The 17,038-nt window shown below is 34.6% G+C and overlaps 1 protein-coding gene across 1 annotated transcript in view; it reads right to left on the reverse strand.

Moving 5' to 3' along the window:
* LOC106879044 (multiple PDZ domain protein) overlaps positions 1-17,038 on the reverse strand; it is an 862,020-nt gene that overhangs the window by 443,887 nt on the left and 401,095 nt on the right. The window contains exon 8 of the mRNA XM_089340722.1: positions 1,614-1,783. Coding sequence (XP_089196848.1) covers positions 1,614-1,783 — 170 coding nt within the window. The remainder of the gene's footprint in view (positions 1-1,613; positions 1,784-17,038) is intronic.

Consider the following 17,038-nt stretch of genomic DNA (forward strand, 5'->3'; position numbering starts at 1 on the left):
GGTTCAGTTCTAAAGAAAGTACTGGAGTAAATTTATTCAACTAAACCCATCAGGGTGGTGCCCATGTATAGCTGCAGTCCAATAATTAAAACAAGTAAAATATAAAAAAATTAAAGACAAAATGAGATTTTTAAAAAAATGAATGTGTGTGCATAGGAGGAGGGGGGATAGAAGAAAATGTAAAGTTGAAACAGCAGATTTTGTAGCTTGTCACATGTGTATGCCTGTGGGGTGGAGTGGGGCTGATGTGTGCTTGAGTGTATAATGTGTGTGTGTGTGCACATGTAAGTATGTGTGTGTGTGAAAGAGATAAACTTTAGTTAAATATCTATTGACATGTGAACACCTGAACATATAGGAATGGCTAAAAAATAAACTCTAATAATGGATAATGAGAATAAAAAAATGTGTGTGTGTGTATATATATATTTTTATATATACACACATATGTATATCAAAAAATGAAGTTTCAAGAACATAGAGATTAGTTCTGCTTGTATGTTATCAAAATCAGTATTGCAGAAATAAGGTACACATTGTGTTGATCTATTCAAGGTATCATACACAGTTCGGAAATTGATTTGTGTATGATGGTTAATAATAATAATAATAATAATAATAATAATAATAATAATTATTATTATTATTATTATGAGAGAAAAACGTGGGTGTGGGTGAATAAAAGAAGCGGAGGAGGCAATAGTAGGAGGAAATTACCAAAGAAACAAGTTAAAAAGATAAGAAAAGGGCAAATTTTTAGAAAAAAAAAGTATGTAAGGGTAAAAAAAGAATGAGAAGGAAGAAGACAAAAAAGAGGAGTGAAAAGAGGGAAATGAAAAAATGGATAGAAGTAAAAAAAAAAGGGGGGGAAAGGCAACAAAAACAAAAAAATTAGCAGAAGAAAATCCAGGTGTAGAATTTATATGGATATTGTAAATAAAGGAAATAAGGTGATAAAGGTAAGAGAAAAGGGGAGGGGAGAGGGTAAGAGGGTAAGAAAGGGGGAGAGGATAAGAAAGAGGGAGGAGTTGGAGAGGGTCTGGAGAGGGGAAGAGAGAGAAGGGAGAAGAGAGAGAAAGGCATAGGGGAAGGGAAGGGAAATAGGGGGGTAGAGAGAAAGAGAGATGGGGAGCAGAGGGAAAGATGGAAAAGGGATAGGAAGAGAGAGGGAGCAATGTAAAAGACAAGTAAAATTGAGCCATTGGGAAAACTTTTACAGGATCGCTTGGTTTGCAAGAAGTAGCAACCAAATTTCTATCAAAGCATGATCTTTCATATAGAGGAACACACTGGTCAATGTAGTCCTTGGCAAATAAAAAGCTGAGATGTCCATGGCTAGAGAGCTTTTCGTTCAAAATCTGCTTCTTTTTGATCAGGGCTGAACCTGAGGCTGAAGAGGAACAATGAAGGGGATTCAAGCCACAGCAAATTAACTGTTCTTTACATGAATTCTTACTCTACTAGAAATAGCAGTAAAATCCCTTTTAAATCGCACATGACCATTTAAAAAAAAACAAGCTGAGTGCAAAACAGACATAGGTATATAAAAAAAAACAAAAACAGGATGGCCATAGCTTTCATCATAGCTCTACTCCTAATCAATCAGAATTAACCTGAATATAAAAAACAACAATAAATGCAAACACCCAATATACATACCTGGAGCACCTCCACCTGCAACATATCCTACAATGGTAATACCCAGACCGCGGGTGTCCTTCACAAGTTGCACATCAAACATTTCCATCTCTGGACTTTCGTTTACATTTTCATTGGTTGGTGGCTGAATGAGACAAAGTTATCACAAATGTATTTAACAGAAACAAAATTTCTTGGTATCTGATATAAGTCAAATAGTTTCAAACTGTTCATACCTTTATATAAATGTTTACTTTTTTTGAGTCATGTAAGCACACGCACGCACACATGTGCATGGAAACATTCACATGCCATATTTACTCATGTGTAAGCTCCACTGTTCGATACTTGACTTTAACTGTAAAAACTTATACATGAGTAAATACAGTATATTCTTTTATTCTTTTATTCTTTTATTTGTTTCAGTCATTTGACTGTGGCCATGCTGGAGCACTTGTTTTCTGTCTAGCTTGATTGGTTATCCTCACATATTTTTAAAAATAAATATGCATTCATTTGGCTAAAATAAACCTAGGACAGTCAATTAAGAGCATCAGATAGAATGCATTGTAATATGTTTTCCACTTTTGAGCTTTCTGGGCTCAAATTCTGCCTCCTGTCTTCATCATCTTCATTTGATGTCCACTTATCAATGCTTGTATGGGACAGACAGAATTAATAGAGTGAATTCAACTATAGCAGAAACAGCTGTAAGCTAATGAAGTTAATGACATAATTTCTTATTACTCTGTGTGTGTGTGTGTATGTGTGTGTATCACACACACACACACACACATACCAGGCTTCTTTCAGTTTTTATCTACCCACAAGGCTTTGGTCAGCCAGAGGCAATATTAGAAAACACTTTTCCAAGATGCTGCGCAAAGGATGGTACACTACTCTCAGGCATTGCTTCTGACAGACAACATTAACAAAATAGATAGAAAAATACCCATTGGAAACATCAATTTCCTTGGTTCAGTCAGAAGCTAAGCTACTAACATCACTGTTATCAGAATTAATCAAGTAGTTAATAAAAATCAACACCATTCTATTACTGATACTTCTTTTGATAACTCATAAAGAGAGAGGGACACAATAGAGGTGGTGGAGAGAGAGGGGAAGGAGAGAGAGGGAAGGAGAGATAGATATTAACTTCAATAATGTTTTAAATCAGATTATAGGGAGATGAGACAGAACATTTCAAAGAATTCAATTCCAATATCACAATATCATCTGTGATAAATAATTATTATTTCTGAATTTATAATGGCATTTGTGAGAAGTTTCCAGCAGACACAAAGTAGACAAGCTGTGGAATGCATAGAGTGCAGGCATAATTTAAACTGCATGAAATTCATTTAAAATTGACTACAAAAGCAATTAACTTTATGATAATTTACTTCAGATATTTTTCATTTTATGAGTGCTCAGGAATTGACAGAAATATATGAGAGGACAGAAAAATACAGGCAGGGAGAATTCAGTAATTCACAATTTATACATGCACAAAAATCAACACACATGTGTGTGGATGTTTATATGTGTGTATGTGTATGTAGATCTATTTATTTATTTATCTATTTTCATCTAGTAGTCAGTTGCTTGGATGTTTCCCCAGTGTATAATTGGTTGATTACAGATGAAAACAAATCTAAATAGCCTGAAAAAAACACTTCTCACTTGAATGATATGGAAGAACATCAGCACCCCAACAAAATATTATTAGTCACAGAATACGGTACAAATATAAAGTAGTCTATAATATATAAGTCCCGTTCTGTCTGTGTGTGTGTAAAAGATTATAATAGCCGTATTTTTCAACTTATTGCATTGAAATTTTACACATAGGTAAAAGACATAACAGGAGGTGCATCAGTTAAATTTCATAACATAATTGTTAGTTTCAAAGTGAGATTTGCCCTTCTTTAATCAAAATCTTAATGGAAAATCCAATTTCAATGCCACTTATTGGCTATCATTCCGCAAATCACATACAAACAACCACTATGTTTGTCCAATCAGCATCAGAGCATTAAGCTTTCTAAGCAATTTCATGAAAGAACATATGTGATTGCAGTAAAAATCAATATCATTCTAGAATGAACTGTACTCGAACACATGCATCCAGGCATGTCATTCTGTGTTTAATAAATAAGCTGACGAAAGAGTAAGAAGACAAGGCAATTATTGTGAATAAGTAAAAATTAAATGAAATGTTAACTTTAACGAATAAATGGTACTAATTGGCGATCAGTCAACTGTGTCAATATTTTCTCACAACAAAATTCAATTGACAATAGAAAAATACAAACCGATTGGTAATAGAACCTGGAAATTTGGGTGATAAATATCCAAAACAGTTTCTTATATAAAACAAAAAATGAGTGGTATTTTTCGAATTTTGCGTGACTCACGTGATTTGACACATACATACCCATTGTTTATACTTTAATTCCATTTCATGAAGAAGGAATATTAGTATTAACATTTCAAATCATGAGACATTTTTTATCAGTAAGTATAATTGAATGATATTTTGGCAAATTCTTCTTATAATTTTTATGAATTTTACAGATCAAATTCATCAGATACATTCTAAAAAAAACACTGTTCAGTCAGTTCTGGTAGTATATTCATCCACAAGGGTTGCTACTTTATCATTCAACATCACATATTGCTGAACCCTATATCCCATTTGAAGTTTTCTGGTTATGTGGACTTAAATAACTTTATTTATAAAGAATTTTCATTACTTCCAAATTAATAAGGTAATTTTAATGCTAACATCCTTTTTTCCCAAAGAAGCCTGGTTTTGGCTGTCTTTCATTTTCAGAGAAGTTCTAGAAACCGTTTCAATTTGCACATTCTTTTTATTTAAATTTCGCATTTAAGTGTGATATTTCTAAGTAATACTTTTTATCTTCTGCTACCTGTCAGTGCACTGGTGTTTGCCTCGATCATTTACATTTTATCACAATTGCAGTTTTTGTCGATAGAATATCAATTTTTTTCAAAATACGTTCTATCCACATAACAGAAGCATAAACAGAAGCAGAATTACACTATTTTCGACTCCAGTCCTATCACAAACTTACACCGTCCAATGGATGGGGTATATAATAAAAAACAAACTAAAGTAATGCAATAACATTATAGCAGTAATAATCAGGTAGCAGATATAAAATTTGAGTTGTATTAAGCTTGTATACAACAGTATATGACTAACAAAGGCAAATGTAATATAAGAAATGTGTAGAGATCAGAATACAGTGTTTCTTATAGGGGAGAAGATGAGCTGTTGGGATTTTAAAAAAAAGGTTTAATAAAAATTAATTTGGTTTTGAACTTTTTAAGTTTGTTCAACACCATGGTCAAGAGAGAGGATGCAAACTATTTTTGTTTCCTCATTAAATGCTTGGTGGGAGGGAGTAAAAAAAATTGTGCTAATATTTCTTCAGATGAATTAAAGTCGTGAGCTAGCAGAAACATTACCATGCCAGGCAAAATGCTTAGTAGCATTTTGTCTATCTTTGCATTCTGAGTTCAAATTCCTCCAAAGTCAACTTTGCCGCCTTTCATACTTTTAGGAATCGATAAAATAAGTATCAGTTGAGCACTAGGGTCAATATAATCAACTTACACACTCCTCCACACTTGCTGGCCTTGTGCCCAAAATTTGAAAATGATATTTCTTTAGATGAGGGGATTTCACAATTGGAGAACCCTGGTTTAACATAAAAGATTTGGAATTTCAAGATCCTGAATATATAGTTGCAGGCATGGCTGTGAGGTAAGAAGCTTGCTTCCCAACCACATGGTACTAGGTTCAGTCTCACTGCATGGCACCTTGGGCAAGTGTCTTCTACTATAGCCTCAGGTTGACCAAAGTCTTGTGAGTGGATTCGGTAGATGGAAACTGAAAGTAGTCTGTCGTGTGTATATACATGTGTGTGTCTTTGTTTCTCTCTCTATCACTGCTTGACAACTGGTGTTGGTGCATTTACAACCCTGTAACTTAGTGGCTCAGCTAAAGACACTGGTAGAATAAGTACTAGGCTTAAAATAAAAAATCTTGGGGGTCAATTGGTTTGAATAAAACCATTCAAGGTGGTGCTCCAGCATGGCTGCAGTCAAATGACTGAAACAAGTAATAGAAAAGAAAAAAGAATTTGTGATTTGCAGTCTGATATTGTAACTTTCACTTTCTGTGCTTCAACAAAAAAAGTTGCAAAGAGTCTTATGTAAATGGTAGTAAAAACATGTGGTCTTTGTATTGCAAAATAAAAAAAAAAATACATTACAATCATGGATATATTGAAATGCCAAGTCAGAGGTATTTGGTAAGTGTAAAAATGAATAAAAATGGAATTTATTTAAAGACAAAGAGAGAAAAAAAAAGAGCAATTGACAACAGAAACAAAGCAACAATGTCTATTAAAAACAATATCAAACTTGAGAATGCAGATCTAAATACATGCAGAATGAAACATTAAGATACAAAATAAATTAAAATTATCCCACCAAACAATGAAATAAAGTATTAAAAAAAATAAAATGAGTTCTAGATGTGGTAAAATTAAAATAAAAACTAATAATAAACAACAGCAATAACCATTACAATAACAGTAAGCACAAAATCATAGAAATGAAATAGAACATCAAAATAAATAATAAATAAAGCATATATGTATGTATGTATGTATGTATGTATGTATGTATGTTTGGTGAACCCTAGGGGAATAGCCATATGAGATATAAGTTACTCTAAAATCTCTGAGTGATTGATAAGATGTAAGAATTGACAAGCTAGACAGATGGAAATTACTTAAGAAAATCTAATGCATCAGATGGAACAAAATGTATTAAGACCATCCCAATAAATAAATCTCTACAATCACTTTCTCTGCAAAAAATAAAGATAGAACCCAAATCACCATCCAGATACTACAACCATTTTAAAAAATGAAACAGGACACAAAGCAATGGTCATGACTAGTGATAGGTTCTACTCCATCAAGCTGGCCAGGAGTTAAACAGCAAATGTATTAAGAAGGAATATGATGATAAATCATGCATGTCTGCATGGTCAGGAGGTTTATTTTATGACCATGTTGTTCTTGATTTAATTCACAGCATTTCACCTTAGGCAAGTTCTACAAGAGCCTTCTTGGGTTGCTGATGCCTTGTGAGAAGAATTTCATAGATGGAAATACATGCATGTCTATAAATATAAAGGCATCATATAGTCAACGAGTTAAGCAATTCATCTTACAACTATGGAGCCCAGGGTTTGGCCACTGTGTGGCATGTTGGTCAAGTTTTTTCATACTGTTACCTATGATTGACTTAAGCCTTGTGAGTGAAACAGTATACAAAACCATATGGAGGACCACAGGTTGGATTGTACTTGCTGTTCAAAAGTCCAATTTTGTTACAATCTGTAACACTGATTCTGCCTGAGGATTATGTTAATGGTAAATGTCTATGGAATACCAACTTACATGCTAATTCAATGAGCAGGTCAATAAAGGAGGCTTACAAATGGTAGCTCAATCTGCTAGAAATAGTAGCCAGAAGGGGGGAAAACAGATAATATAGTCCTAGGTAACCTCTAAAAGTTCAGGGTAGTTAGTTAAGGCTGGAATACTTTTGCTCATAGTTCTGCTTGAACAGGTTGCCCAAGGATTAAATAAAAAGAACATAAATGTTGGTTTAGGCTAAACTAATTTGTGATTCAACTGTAGTTTTGTTAGGTTTTATAATTGTATAGGCCATTCTTAAAATGAAAATTTAAATTGGCATGGTAACCTCAAGTCTTTTCTTTCTATATAAAGCAATGCACAAACAACCAAAAATTAAAATGAAAATAAAAACTATCAATAACAAAAAGCAATCAACACTATACAGAGACACACACACACATATATATATCTGTAAAGAAGCGAACCTGAGAAAAGGGGAAGGAGGCTGGGAGCAGGAACTTTGCATCCCCACGAGCCTAGATAAATAACAGATACATTATTGGTTAATTAATGTTGGCATATGTTACAAAACACATACATTGTAGATAGTGTAAGACATCAAACACACCAAACAGGCAATCACAAGGTAGACCTTTCAGGTAACCAGCAGACTTGTTGATACATTTAATGGTCATCATTCAGGTATCAAGCAGTCATCATTGAAACATCTGCCAATCATCATTGAGATGTGTAGCAGTTATCACTGAGACATCTGACAGTCATTTTTGAGACATCTAGCAGTCATTGTTGAGACATTTCATAATCATTCTTATGCCATCTAGCAATCATTGTTGAGACATCTTGTAGTCATTATTGAGATATCTAGCAGACATCATCAAGATATCTAGCAGTCACCATCAAAATATCTAGTATTCACCCTTCAGACATGTAGCAGTTAACTTTCAGTCATTTATAAGTCTTCACTGAGACATCACCATTTGATGGGTGATCAACAATGACTGTTCAGTGTTTGCTGTAAGTATATTGTCATTGATCCTGTCATAGAGGAGGTTTCCATTTTGGAGTTATTGGGGAGATGTTTAGGATTTAGGCAACTTTATTTGTCTATGTCAAACAAGGTTATGTCTTCAGCACTAGACATTAAACTATCGTAAATCATCACAGACAATCATGACACATCAAAAAGATACTTGTTGGATCTTTCATAACATCATATGTTATTAATTAAACAAGAATTTTGGTAACCATACCACACATTAAAATGCAACTCCATCTTGACGCATTAAATCACACCATAAACATAATTTTATGATGTTTAACACAAATTTCTGATCAGTAAACAGGTCATAAAACAATCATATCAAAAAAGTATTATTTAAGATGCATGACATTAAAGCCATCATTAAGATAATTATGTATCAGAAACATAAATTAAGATAATTATGATATTAAAAACATCATTAAAACAATTATACAAGATCACAAACATTATTGGCCCTTTTGAAACCATATTTCTAATTATATATACTGCCTATTATGTTTTTATTTTTTTTTTTAATAATCAAATGCAAGAGGGATTTCATAAAATAATTAACTCTGTCATTATTAAGGCAGTTATGAAAACTAGTATTAAAAGAATAGTATATGAAAAATATTAAAATAATCATGGGCTATTAATTACATTACTAAGACAAGTGTGTGAAAATTAACAGATTACTAATATGATAATATAAACATATTAATTACAGTAATTTTGTGATACAAAACGTTAAGGTGTGCACTAAATGCAGTTTATTCGAAAAATCATGTGATACAAAAAATAAATAAATAAGAGGATTGAAGTAGAATATTTTATGCTAATCTAAAATTAGAACTTGTTATACACACATATTTGCACATATGGATGCATACATATACACTTGCATACACACACAATTTGTCAGAAGTAGTTATGTGAGGCATCAGTTTATGAGCATGTTCAAACCCAAGTAACACAAGCCTGGCAATAAATCTGTCCAACCACGACCACCATGAACAACCACCTTTTTTACAATTTCTCAAAGTCCTGCGATGGAGGTTCTTACCAAGTTTTAATGGAGTTGAGGATAAAATTGGAAAATTGGTGAGATCACTACTTTCTTTTAAATTCATTTTCATGACAGTCAGAGGGACAAGGACAGCACCCACAACATTTTACAGGGTCACTGAGATTGATGGTAGGGTGGGTATAGCAGGACTTGTGAACCAATCATTGGCATACAGGAATAGGAAAAGGAAGTATGACATTGAGATATCACATTATCAATCACCAAACCAGAGACTGATTTTCATGTTTGTTGCAGAGTGGACTCCGTTAAAGACCACCCAAAGACCAAGTTGTGGGGGTAGTGGTGGAGGCAAACAGGTGAAGAAACCTATAGATCAGCTCTAGTAAAAGATCAATGATGAAGAAAAACTGGCAGAATGGCAGGGGTAGTAGAGAACCAATCAATATATTTAAGTGTTTTGGTGTTGTTTGTAATTGATTGGTGCTGTTTGTTATAGCCACAAAACAATGCTGACAAGGGATAACCATGATCAAAGTCATACCAGTTATGACCATCCAGCCTTTTCCCTATCCACAGTGCATATAGGATCACATTATTCAATAGGTTCTATTTTCTCCAAGACATTTGGGAGTAATTTGTAGGAGATTTGGCTGTTACTTCTAGCAGGTCAGGTGATTGTATAGAGCAGCAATTCCAAAGCTGGGTTACACAAATATAGCATAATGAGGGTCTGAGAACTGAGTCCAAAATTTGTAAAGTAGACAGACTTTTCAAAAACTTGGAGCTGTTGAAAAATTTGTTTAACAAAAAGGGTCCTTGGTAGTAAAAAATTTAAGAAGCATCCCTACCTAGTGTTTGTTGATCTGTAGAAGGTATTTGACAGGTTACTACAATCTGTAGTCTGTTGAGTTTTAAGGAAACTTGATGTAGTTAAATGACTTCTGCAAATGATTCAAGTCGTGCAGAGAGATGCAGTCAGCAAAGTAAGAGTTAGCAATGAGTTTCCAACCAGAGCCCACAAGGATAATGCTTGCAGGATCTGTATGCTGGGTTCAAATTTAATTAAGAAGATAGGCTTTGCAAAAGCCTGGAATCATCATCATCTTTTAATGTCCATTATTCATGCTGGCAAGCTGGAGAGCTCGCAGCAGGCTCCAGTATGACTTGGTTTGGTTTCTACAGCTGAATGCCTTTCCTAACACCAACCACTTTATATTATGTGTGCTGGGTGCTTTTAATGTGGCACCAGCACAAGTGCTTTTTATGTCGCACTAGTACAAGACTTTTGCAGGCCGATCCTCTTCATCTGGGAGTGAAAAGGTAAGAAAACACTAACATAAAGATTCCCTCTTCAGTTCATATATTAATTAATGAAAGTAAAATGCAGAATCTAAACAAATAGATGAGGACTTGTGTTGGCAACATTGCTAACAACATCTAAGAAAGTTTGTAGATATCAGTAAGTTTAGTTGTTGCCGAAGGACTTCAATCAACAACATTAGAGCTTTTCTTTCTTCTATTCATCACAGCAACTAAACTGACTGAGGTCCCACAAACATTTTTTTGGATATTACTTAGTATTATGTCATAGGCATGGCTGTGTTGCTAAGAAGTCTGCTTTTCAACTGTGTGGTTTCAGGTTCAGTCCCATTGTGTGGCACCTCATCTTGTATATAAATCTCCAGGCCAACCAAAGTCTTGTGAGTGAATTTGGTGGATGGAAATGAAAAAAAAAAAAGCTCAGTGTGTGTGTGTGTGTGCGTGCGTGTGTGTGTGTGTGTGTACATGTGCATATGCGTGTGTGTCTTCTTGTCTTGAAATTCTGTAAAAGTTGTAAACAAGTATTATCATCATACAAGCAGTGCCCGTTGTTTTCAATCTGCCATGAAAACATGCCTGGTCATGAGAAAATATGACTTTGCTTGGAAACAGGTAAGGGTTGGCAACAGGAAGGACATCTGACCCATGCAAGCAATTGTAAAGTGGACACTAAAAGTCATCATCATTTTCATAATCCTTCATGTTTCTTATATTTGAAGTCTTGCTAGATGTGACCCTGCCCTTTTAGCAAGGTCTCTAGTCAAATATAAGGATGGAATAAAAAAACCATGATGGACAAGCTTCATTAAATTCAAGTAACTGAGGAATATCAAGAATAATCCTTGGTTTTATAAGAAACCGAGTAGACATCTTGGGTTCCATAACATATATGGTGGACATTTCCAAACACTAGAGACAATTGTGAAATTGTTTTGAAGTTTCAGTTTTTCCACCTATACTGACCCTAGACAAAACCAGATCAGCCAACGAGAAGCATGTAAACATCATCAATTACAGATTCTGTTAATTAGATATCCACAAGCCAACAAAGGAGTTTCTATATGGTATTTCAACCTATGAGAAATAGCAGCCGAATAACCCTCAAATCATACCCTGCAGTCTTAAAATACAATTCAAAGGATACATTAGATAATGTATCCCCAAATGGACTATGAATAAAAGATGCAATAGAGCTGACCAATTCATCTTTTCATAGAGGTTTGTTTAATCAGGGCTTAGATGGACTTAAGAACAACAACAACCAGATACAATTAAAATAATTTCTTACAACTGACCAAAACAAGTGAAACTAAGCGTCAGAGTGAACAGCGACCATGCTGGAGTACTACCTTTAAGAGTTTGCATCAGACAATCCCAAAACGTAGATGGCACGTATTCTTTCAGTTTCTATTTATCAGATCACTAAATCTACTTGGAGTTATGTCCCTCAAACGATACTTACCTCCCCTTAACCACTAACATCTACTACTACCACTACAAGGAGTTTATATCAATCTACCTATTTACGAAGCCCACCCGCCATACACACAATCTTAAATATTTACTGTTTTTGTTTTGCCAGAAATAAAAGTCAAGTGTCCCTGAAATCACACCTGCCGTTATAAAAGGAAGGACAACTTGTATGATATCATTAAAAGTAAAACAGATAATATTATTGCAGATGGAAAATCCTTTAAACATAAGTGTGTTCTATCAGGCATATAACCTGGTATTAAACACCAATAAATGGTTATTTTTTCTTTAACTTTTGTAAGATGTACTTTCCAATATTACAGATTTATCTAGACCAGATTTTCTAAAACATTTTTGAAGATGTAGAAAACTAAAATAAGAATAAAACATTATTGACAATTTGGGGATTTAGAATTTGTAAGCATGAATTTTACCTTTTACTTGTTTCAGTCAACTGCAGTCATGCTGGAGCACTGCCTATAAGAATCTTTGGTCGAATGAATCAACCCCTGAACTTTTTTTTTTAAGCCTGGTTCTTTTACAGGTCTCTTTTGCTGAACTGATGAAGTTACAGGGGATGTCAACAAAGACACAAGGACATATGAATGCACACACATACACATATATATATACAACAGGCTTCTTTCAGTTTCCATCTAGCAAATCCATTGACAAGGCTTTGGTTAGCCCAAAATGGATTGCATTTTTCATTATTTCATTTTATTTTTGAATGGCTTAGTGAAGGGAGGAATGGCTAAGTCAATGAACATTTTGGGGTATTTCAAGACAGCAATGATTCAGAAACCTAGCCTGAATACTTTACAACAGAAGTAGAAGACACTTGCTTAAGGTGCCATGCAGTGGCATTGAACCTGGAACCAAGTGATTGGGAAGCAAACCTCTTATCACACAGCCACACCAAGGATGCAAACTAAAATTATAAAAATTTATTAACCTAAAATAATAATTTTGGCACAAGGGGAGCAATTTTTAGTGGAAGGTAGTTAGTTGATACCAATGACCCCAGAACTTCACTGGTAATAAAATTTATTGACACCAAATGGATGACAGTCGAAGTAGACCTTAATGAGATTTGGACTTAGAATGTAAAGAGCAGGGCTTATTGTATACAAAGCTCATGTGCAGAAAAATGATTAAAAAAAACTGTAATGATTTAGAGACCACTGTTAGAATAATTCCTTATTTGTTCCTCAGGGAAATATTAACATTTCAATTAAACACAAAGCTAGAAATGGTGTATTTTGACTTAATAAACACCAATGCATTTCCGATACTTATTTTATTAATCATAGAGAAATAGGTACCACTGACTTTGGCAAAGTTTTTCACTTAGAATGTCTAAAAACAAACCTACATATGGGATAAAGCATACACACTACTGTTTGAGTTTAGAGTGCCAACTTGCTAAAATTAATGGATTGCATTTTTCATTGTTTCATTTTTATTTTTGAATGGCTTAGTGAAGGGAGGAATGGCTAAGTCAATGAACATTTTGGGGTATTTCAAGACAGCGATGATTCAGAAACCTAGCCTGAATACTTTACAATAGAGTGGACTCATGAGGTGGTGTTAAATCGAGCGACAGATGAAGTATCAAAATTAAGAAGAGAAATAACCCCTTTAAAGCAATGTTTTTCATGGGGGAAAAGAACCATAACTGATTGAAAATTAGGCAAATTATTATGTTTAATAAATTTTAGATGGTTTTATTAATATTTAGCTCATTAATAAAGTGGCAAGCTGGAAGAATTGTTAGCACACCAGGCAAAATGCTGAGCTTGTTCGTTTTTATGCTCTGAGTTCAAGTGCTGCCACGGTCAACTGCACCTTTCATCCTTTCAGGCTCAATAAAACAAGTACCAGTTGAGCACTGGGGTCAATGTAATCAGCTTCTGCCCTCCAGAACTTGTTGGCATTGTGCCAGAATTTGAAACCAATATTTTGTTCTTTAGTTCATTCCTAAATTTCCTTGTCTTAAATGGATGTCACACCACCAATGGATATTTAAATCATGTGATATTCCACTGAGGGCTTTAACTAACATATTTTATTTGACTTTAATTATGTATATGTAACAGTTAAACTCTAAGTAGAAAAGCTATAAATAATGGGCTACAAAACCCTTCAGATAGAAAAAATTAAAGGCTGCCTAATATTTACATGCCATTATTGAGTTGAACAGTTAAAAATGAATTATTTTATATTCTCTGAAAGGTTCTAAATTCTTATGACATCAACTATATATATATATATATATATATATATATATATATATATATATATATATATATACATATATATATATGGAGTCAGTTCATTTGGCAAAAAGTTCTTCAAGGCAGGGCCCCAGCATGGCTGCAGTCCAATGACTGAAACAAGTAAAAGATAAAAGATTTTGTGTGTTCTTTTGTTCTTCAGTATTGCATGTTTCTTTGTCATTCCTCTGTACCAGATTTTTATTATATACAAATGTGCGTGTGTGTGTGTGCGTGCGATGCATATGTAACCCTTCACTAGTCCCGAGGTTCGACTGTAATTTAATTCAGTAGAAAAAATTTGGAGACAAACCGAATGAGTAGTTGACATTTTATTAAATAGAGTTGCTTCCCTTTACATACGCTTAAAGATTAGAAAATGCGAAGTGTTTTGTATTAAAAACTATTGCTTTCTAGGTTTTAAATGAGTAAGAGGGAAAAGACTTCAGTTTTTTTTTTTTTCTTCTTCTTTAACTACTGAAAGAATGAATATTCCCTAACTGCTTCCAGAATTAGATCATAGTGTACTATGTAAGAGGTACATTCGAGACATTTTGAGACCTTTTTTTTAGAAGAGGCAGTTATAACTCTCTCTTTACTCTTTTGTTTCAGTCATTTGACTGGAGCACCCCCTTTAGTCGAGCAAATCGACCCCAGAGCTTATTCTTTGTAAGCTTAGTACTTATTCTATCGGTTTCTTTTGCTGAACCGCTAAGTTACGGGGACGTAAACACACCAGCATCAGTCATCAAGCGATGTTGGGGGACAAACACAGACACACAAACATATACAAACACATACATATACGACAGGCTTCTTCCAGTTTCCATCTACCAAATCCACTCACAAAGCTTTGGTCGGCCTGAGGCTATAGTAGAAGACACTTGCCCAAGGTCGGACTGAACCTGGGACCATGTGGTTGGTAAGCAAGCTACTTACCACACAGCCACTCCTGAGCCCTGTGGAGATTATTGTAATATTACTATGTCATTACTATGGCTGACCTGCCAACATTTTTTTTTATTCCAGATTGGAGGAAATGGCTGTAACAGCACTTTCAACACACCCTACTAAACAATGCTTCTCCCAGCTGACTAGTCTGCAGGATGCAACGCAATAAAGCTTTGTGTTAAACAAGGCAAAAACACTACAAAAACTTATAAAATGCTCCAGACTGCTTATAGATTAACTTTTATGAGCCAAGCATCTGATTTTCACTGGCACAAGAAGTTCAAAGATGGTAAAGAGGTGAGAGATGATGAGAGGTATGTGAGGGAGAGGGACGTCTGAACATCAGAGCTGGTTGAGAAAATTTGCAATTTTCTGAATGAATACCATCAAGTATTTATAAAGACTGACTGTAAGTATAGTTTGGCATTGGTGTGGCAACTGTACACAGAATAATTCATGAAGATCTGAACATGAACAAAATTTGTGCAAAGTGACAAACAGAAGGAAAGACCCATTGGTGACAGCAGGGAGATGATTGAGCTCATAACATACAATCCAAGAGTACTCAAGTCTCTGGTGATCTGAGATGAAAGTTGGATCTACTGTTATAATCCAGAGACCAAGTGACAGAGTGCCTAATAAAAGCATTCTGACGCAAGAAAAGCCCCAGACCCAAGAAAGCCAAGCAAAGCAAGTCCACCAGCAAGCTCATGATGATCTTCTTTTTCAACAGCAAGGGCATCATCTACATCCACTTTGTGAAGGTTTTGAGGGAGTTCAGGAAGAAATTTCACCACAAAAGGCCAGAGCTCTTCTACTTGGGTTGGTGGTACCTACACCAGGACAATGCACCAGGCCACATTTCTATCCTAGTAACCAATTACTTGACAGAGATGGGTATCTAAACTCTCCCACACACTCCACACAGTCCAAACTTTGCTCAGAACTTCAGGAGTAGTCATTTTGAAAACACTGAGAAGGTAGGAGACTGTTGCAAGAATCCAGGACACCTTCATTTTGGAGGACTTCCATGAGGTCTTCACAGAGCAGCTGGAGGACTATAACGAATGCATTGAAATCAGAGAATCCTACTTGTAAAAAGATTAAAGTTTTGCATTTCTTAGAAATTAATAAATGTTTCTCCAGAAAAAGTCTCAAAACTTCTGGAAGGCACCTTATATATATATATATATATATATATATATATATATATATATATATATATATATATATATATGGCTTCTTAATGTTATTAATAATGTTGTTGTTGTTGTTATTGTTATTTTAAAGGCAGCAAGCTGGCAAAATCGTTAGCACGCTGGGTGAAATGCTTAGCGGTATTTCATCTGCCGTTATGTTCTGAGTTCAAATTCCGCCGGGGTCAACTTTGCCTTTCAACCTTTCAGGGTCAATTAAATAAGTACCAGTTACGCACTGGGATCGATGTAATTGACTTAATCCCTTCCCCCAAATTTGAGGCCTTATGCTTCTAGTAGAAAGGATTATTATTATTATTATTATTATTATTATTATTATTATTATTAGTAGTAGTAGTAGTAGTAGTAGGAGTAGTAGTAGTATAATTCTTGAAATATCAAGAATGGACTCCACTACAAGTATCCAATATTTAGATGGTGAACTTTACTCTGGGGACAGGTGTAGTCCATTTGCCGAGCTTCTACATAGTTTCCATTAATCTAATTCCATTCAGGTTTTAATTGACCTGAGATTGTAGTAGAAGACACATGCTCAAAGTGGTACATCAAGGGACTTAAGCCCCCAAACCTTCTTAACCATACTACTATATCTGTGCTAAATGGGATGTTAAATTATATCAGGCAAAACC

The sequence above is a fragment of the Octopus bimaculoides genome, chromosome 23 (genome assembly GCF_046866305.1).
Source record: "Octopus bimaculoides isolate indiv1 chromosome 23, ASM4686630v1, whole genome shotgun sequence".
Classification (NCBI taxonomy): Eukaryota; Metazoa; Mollusca; class Cephalopoda; order Octopoda; family Octopodidae; genus Octopus; species Octopus bimaculoides.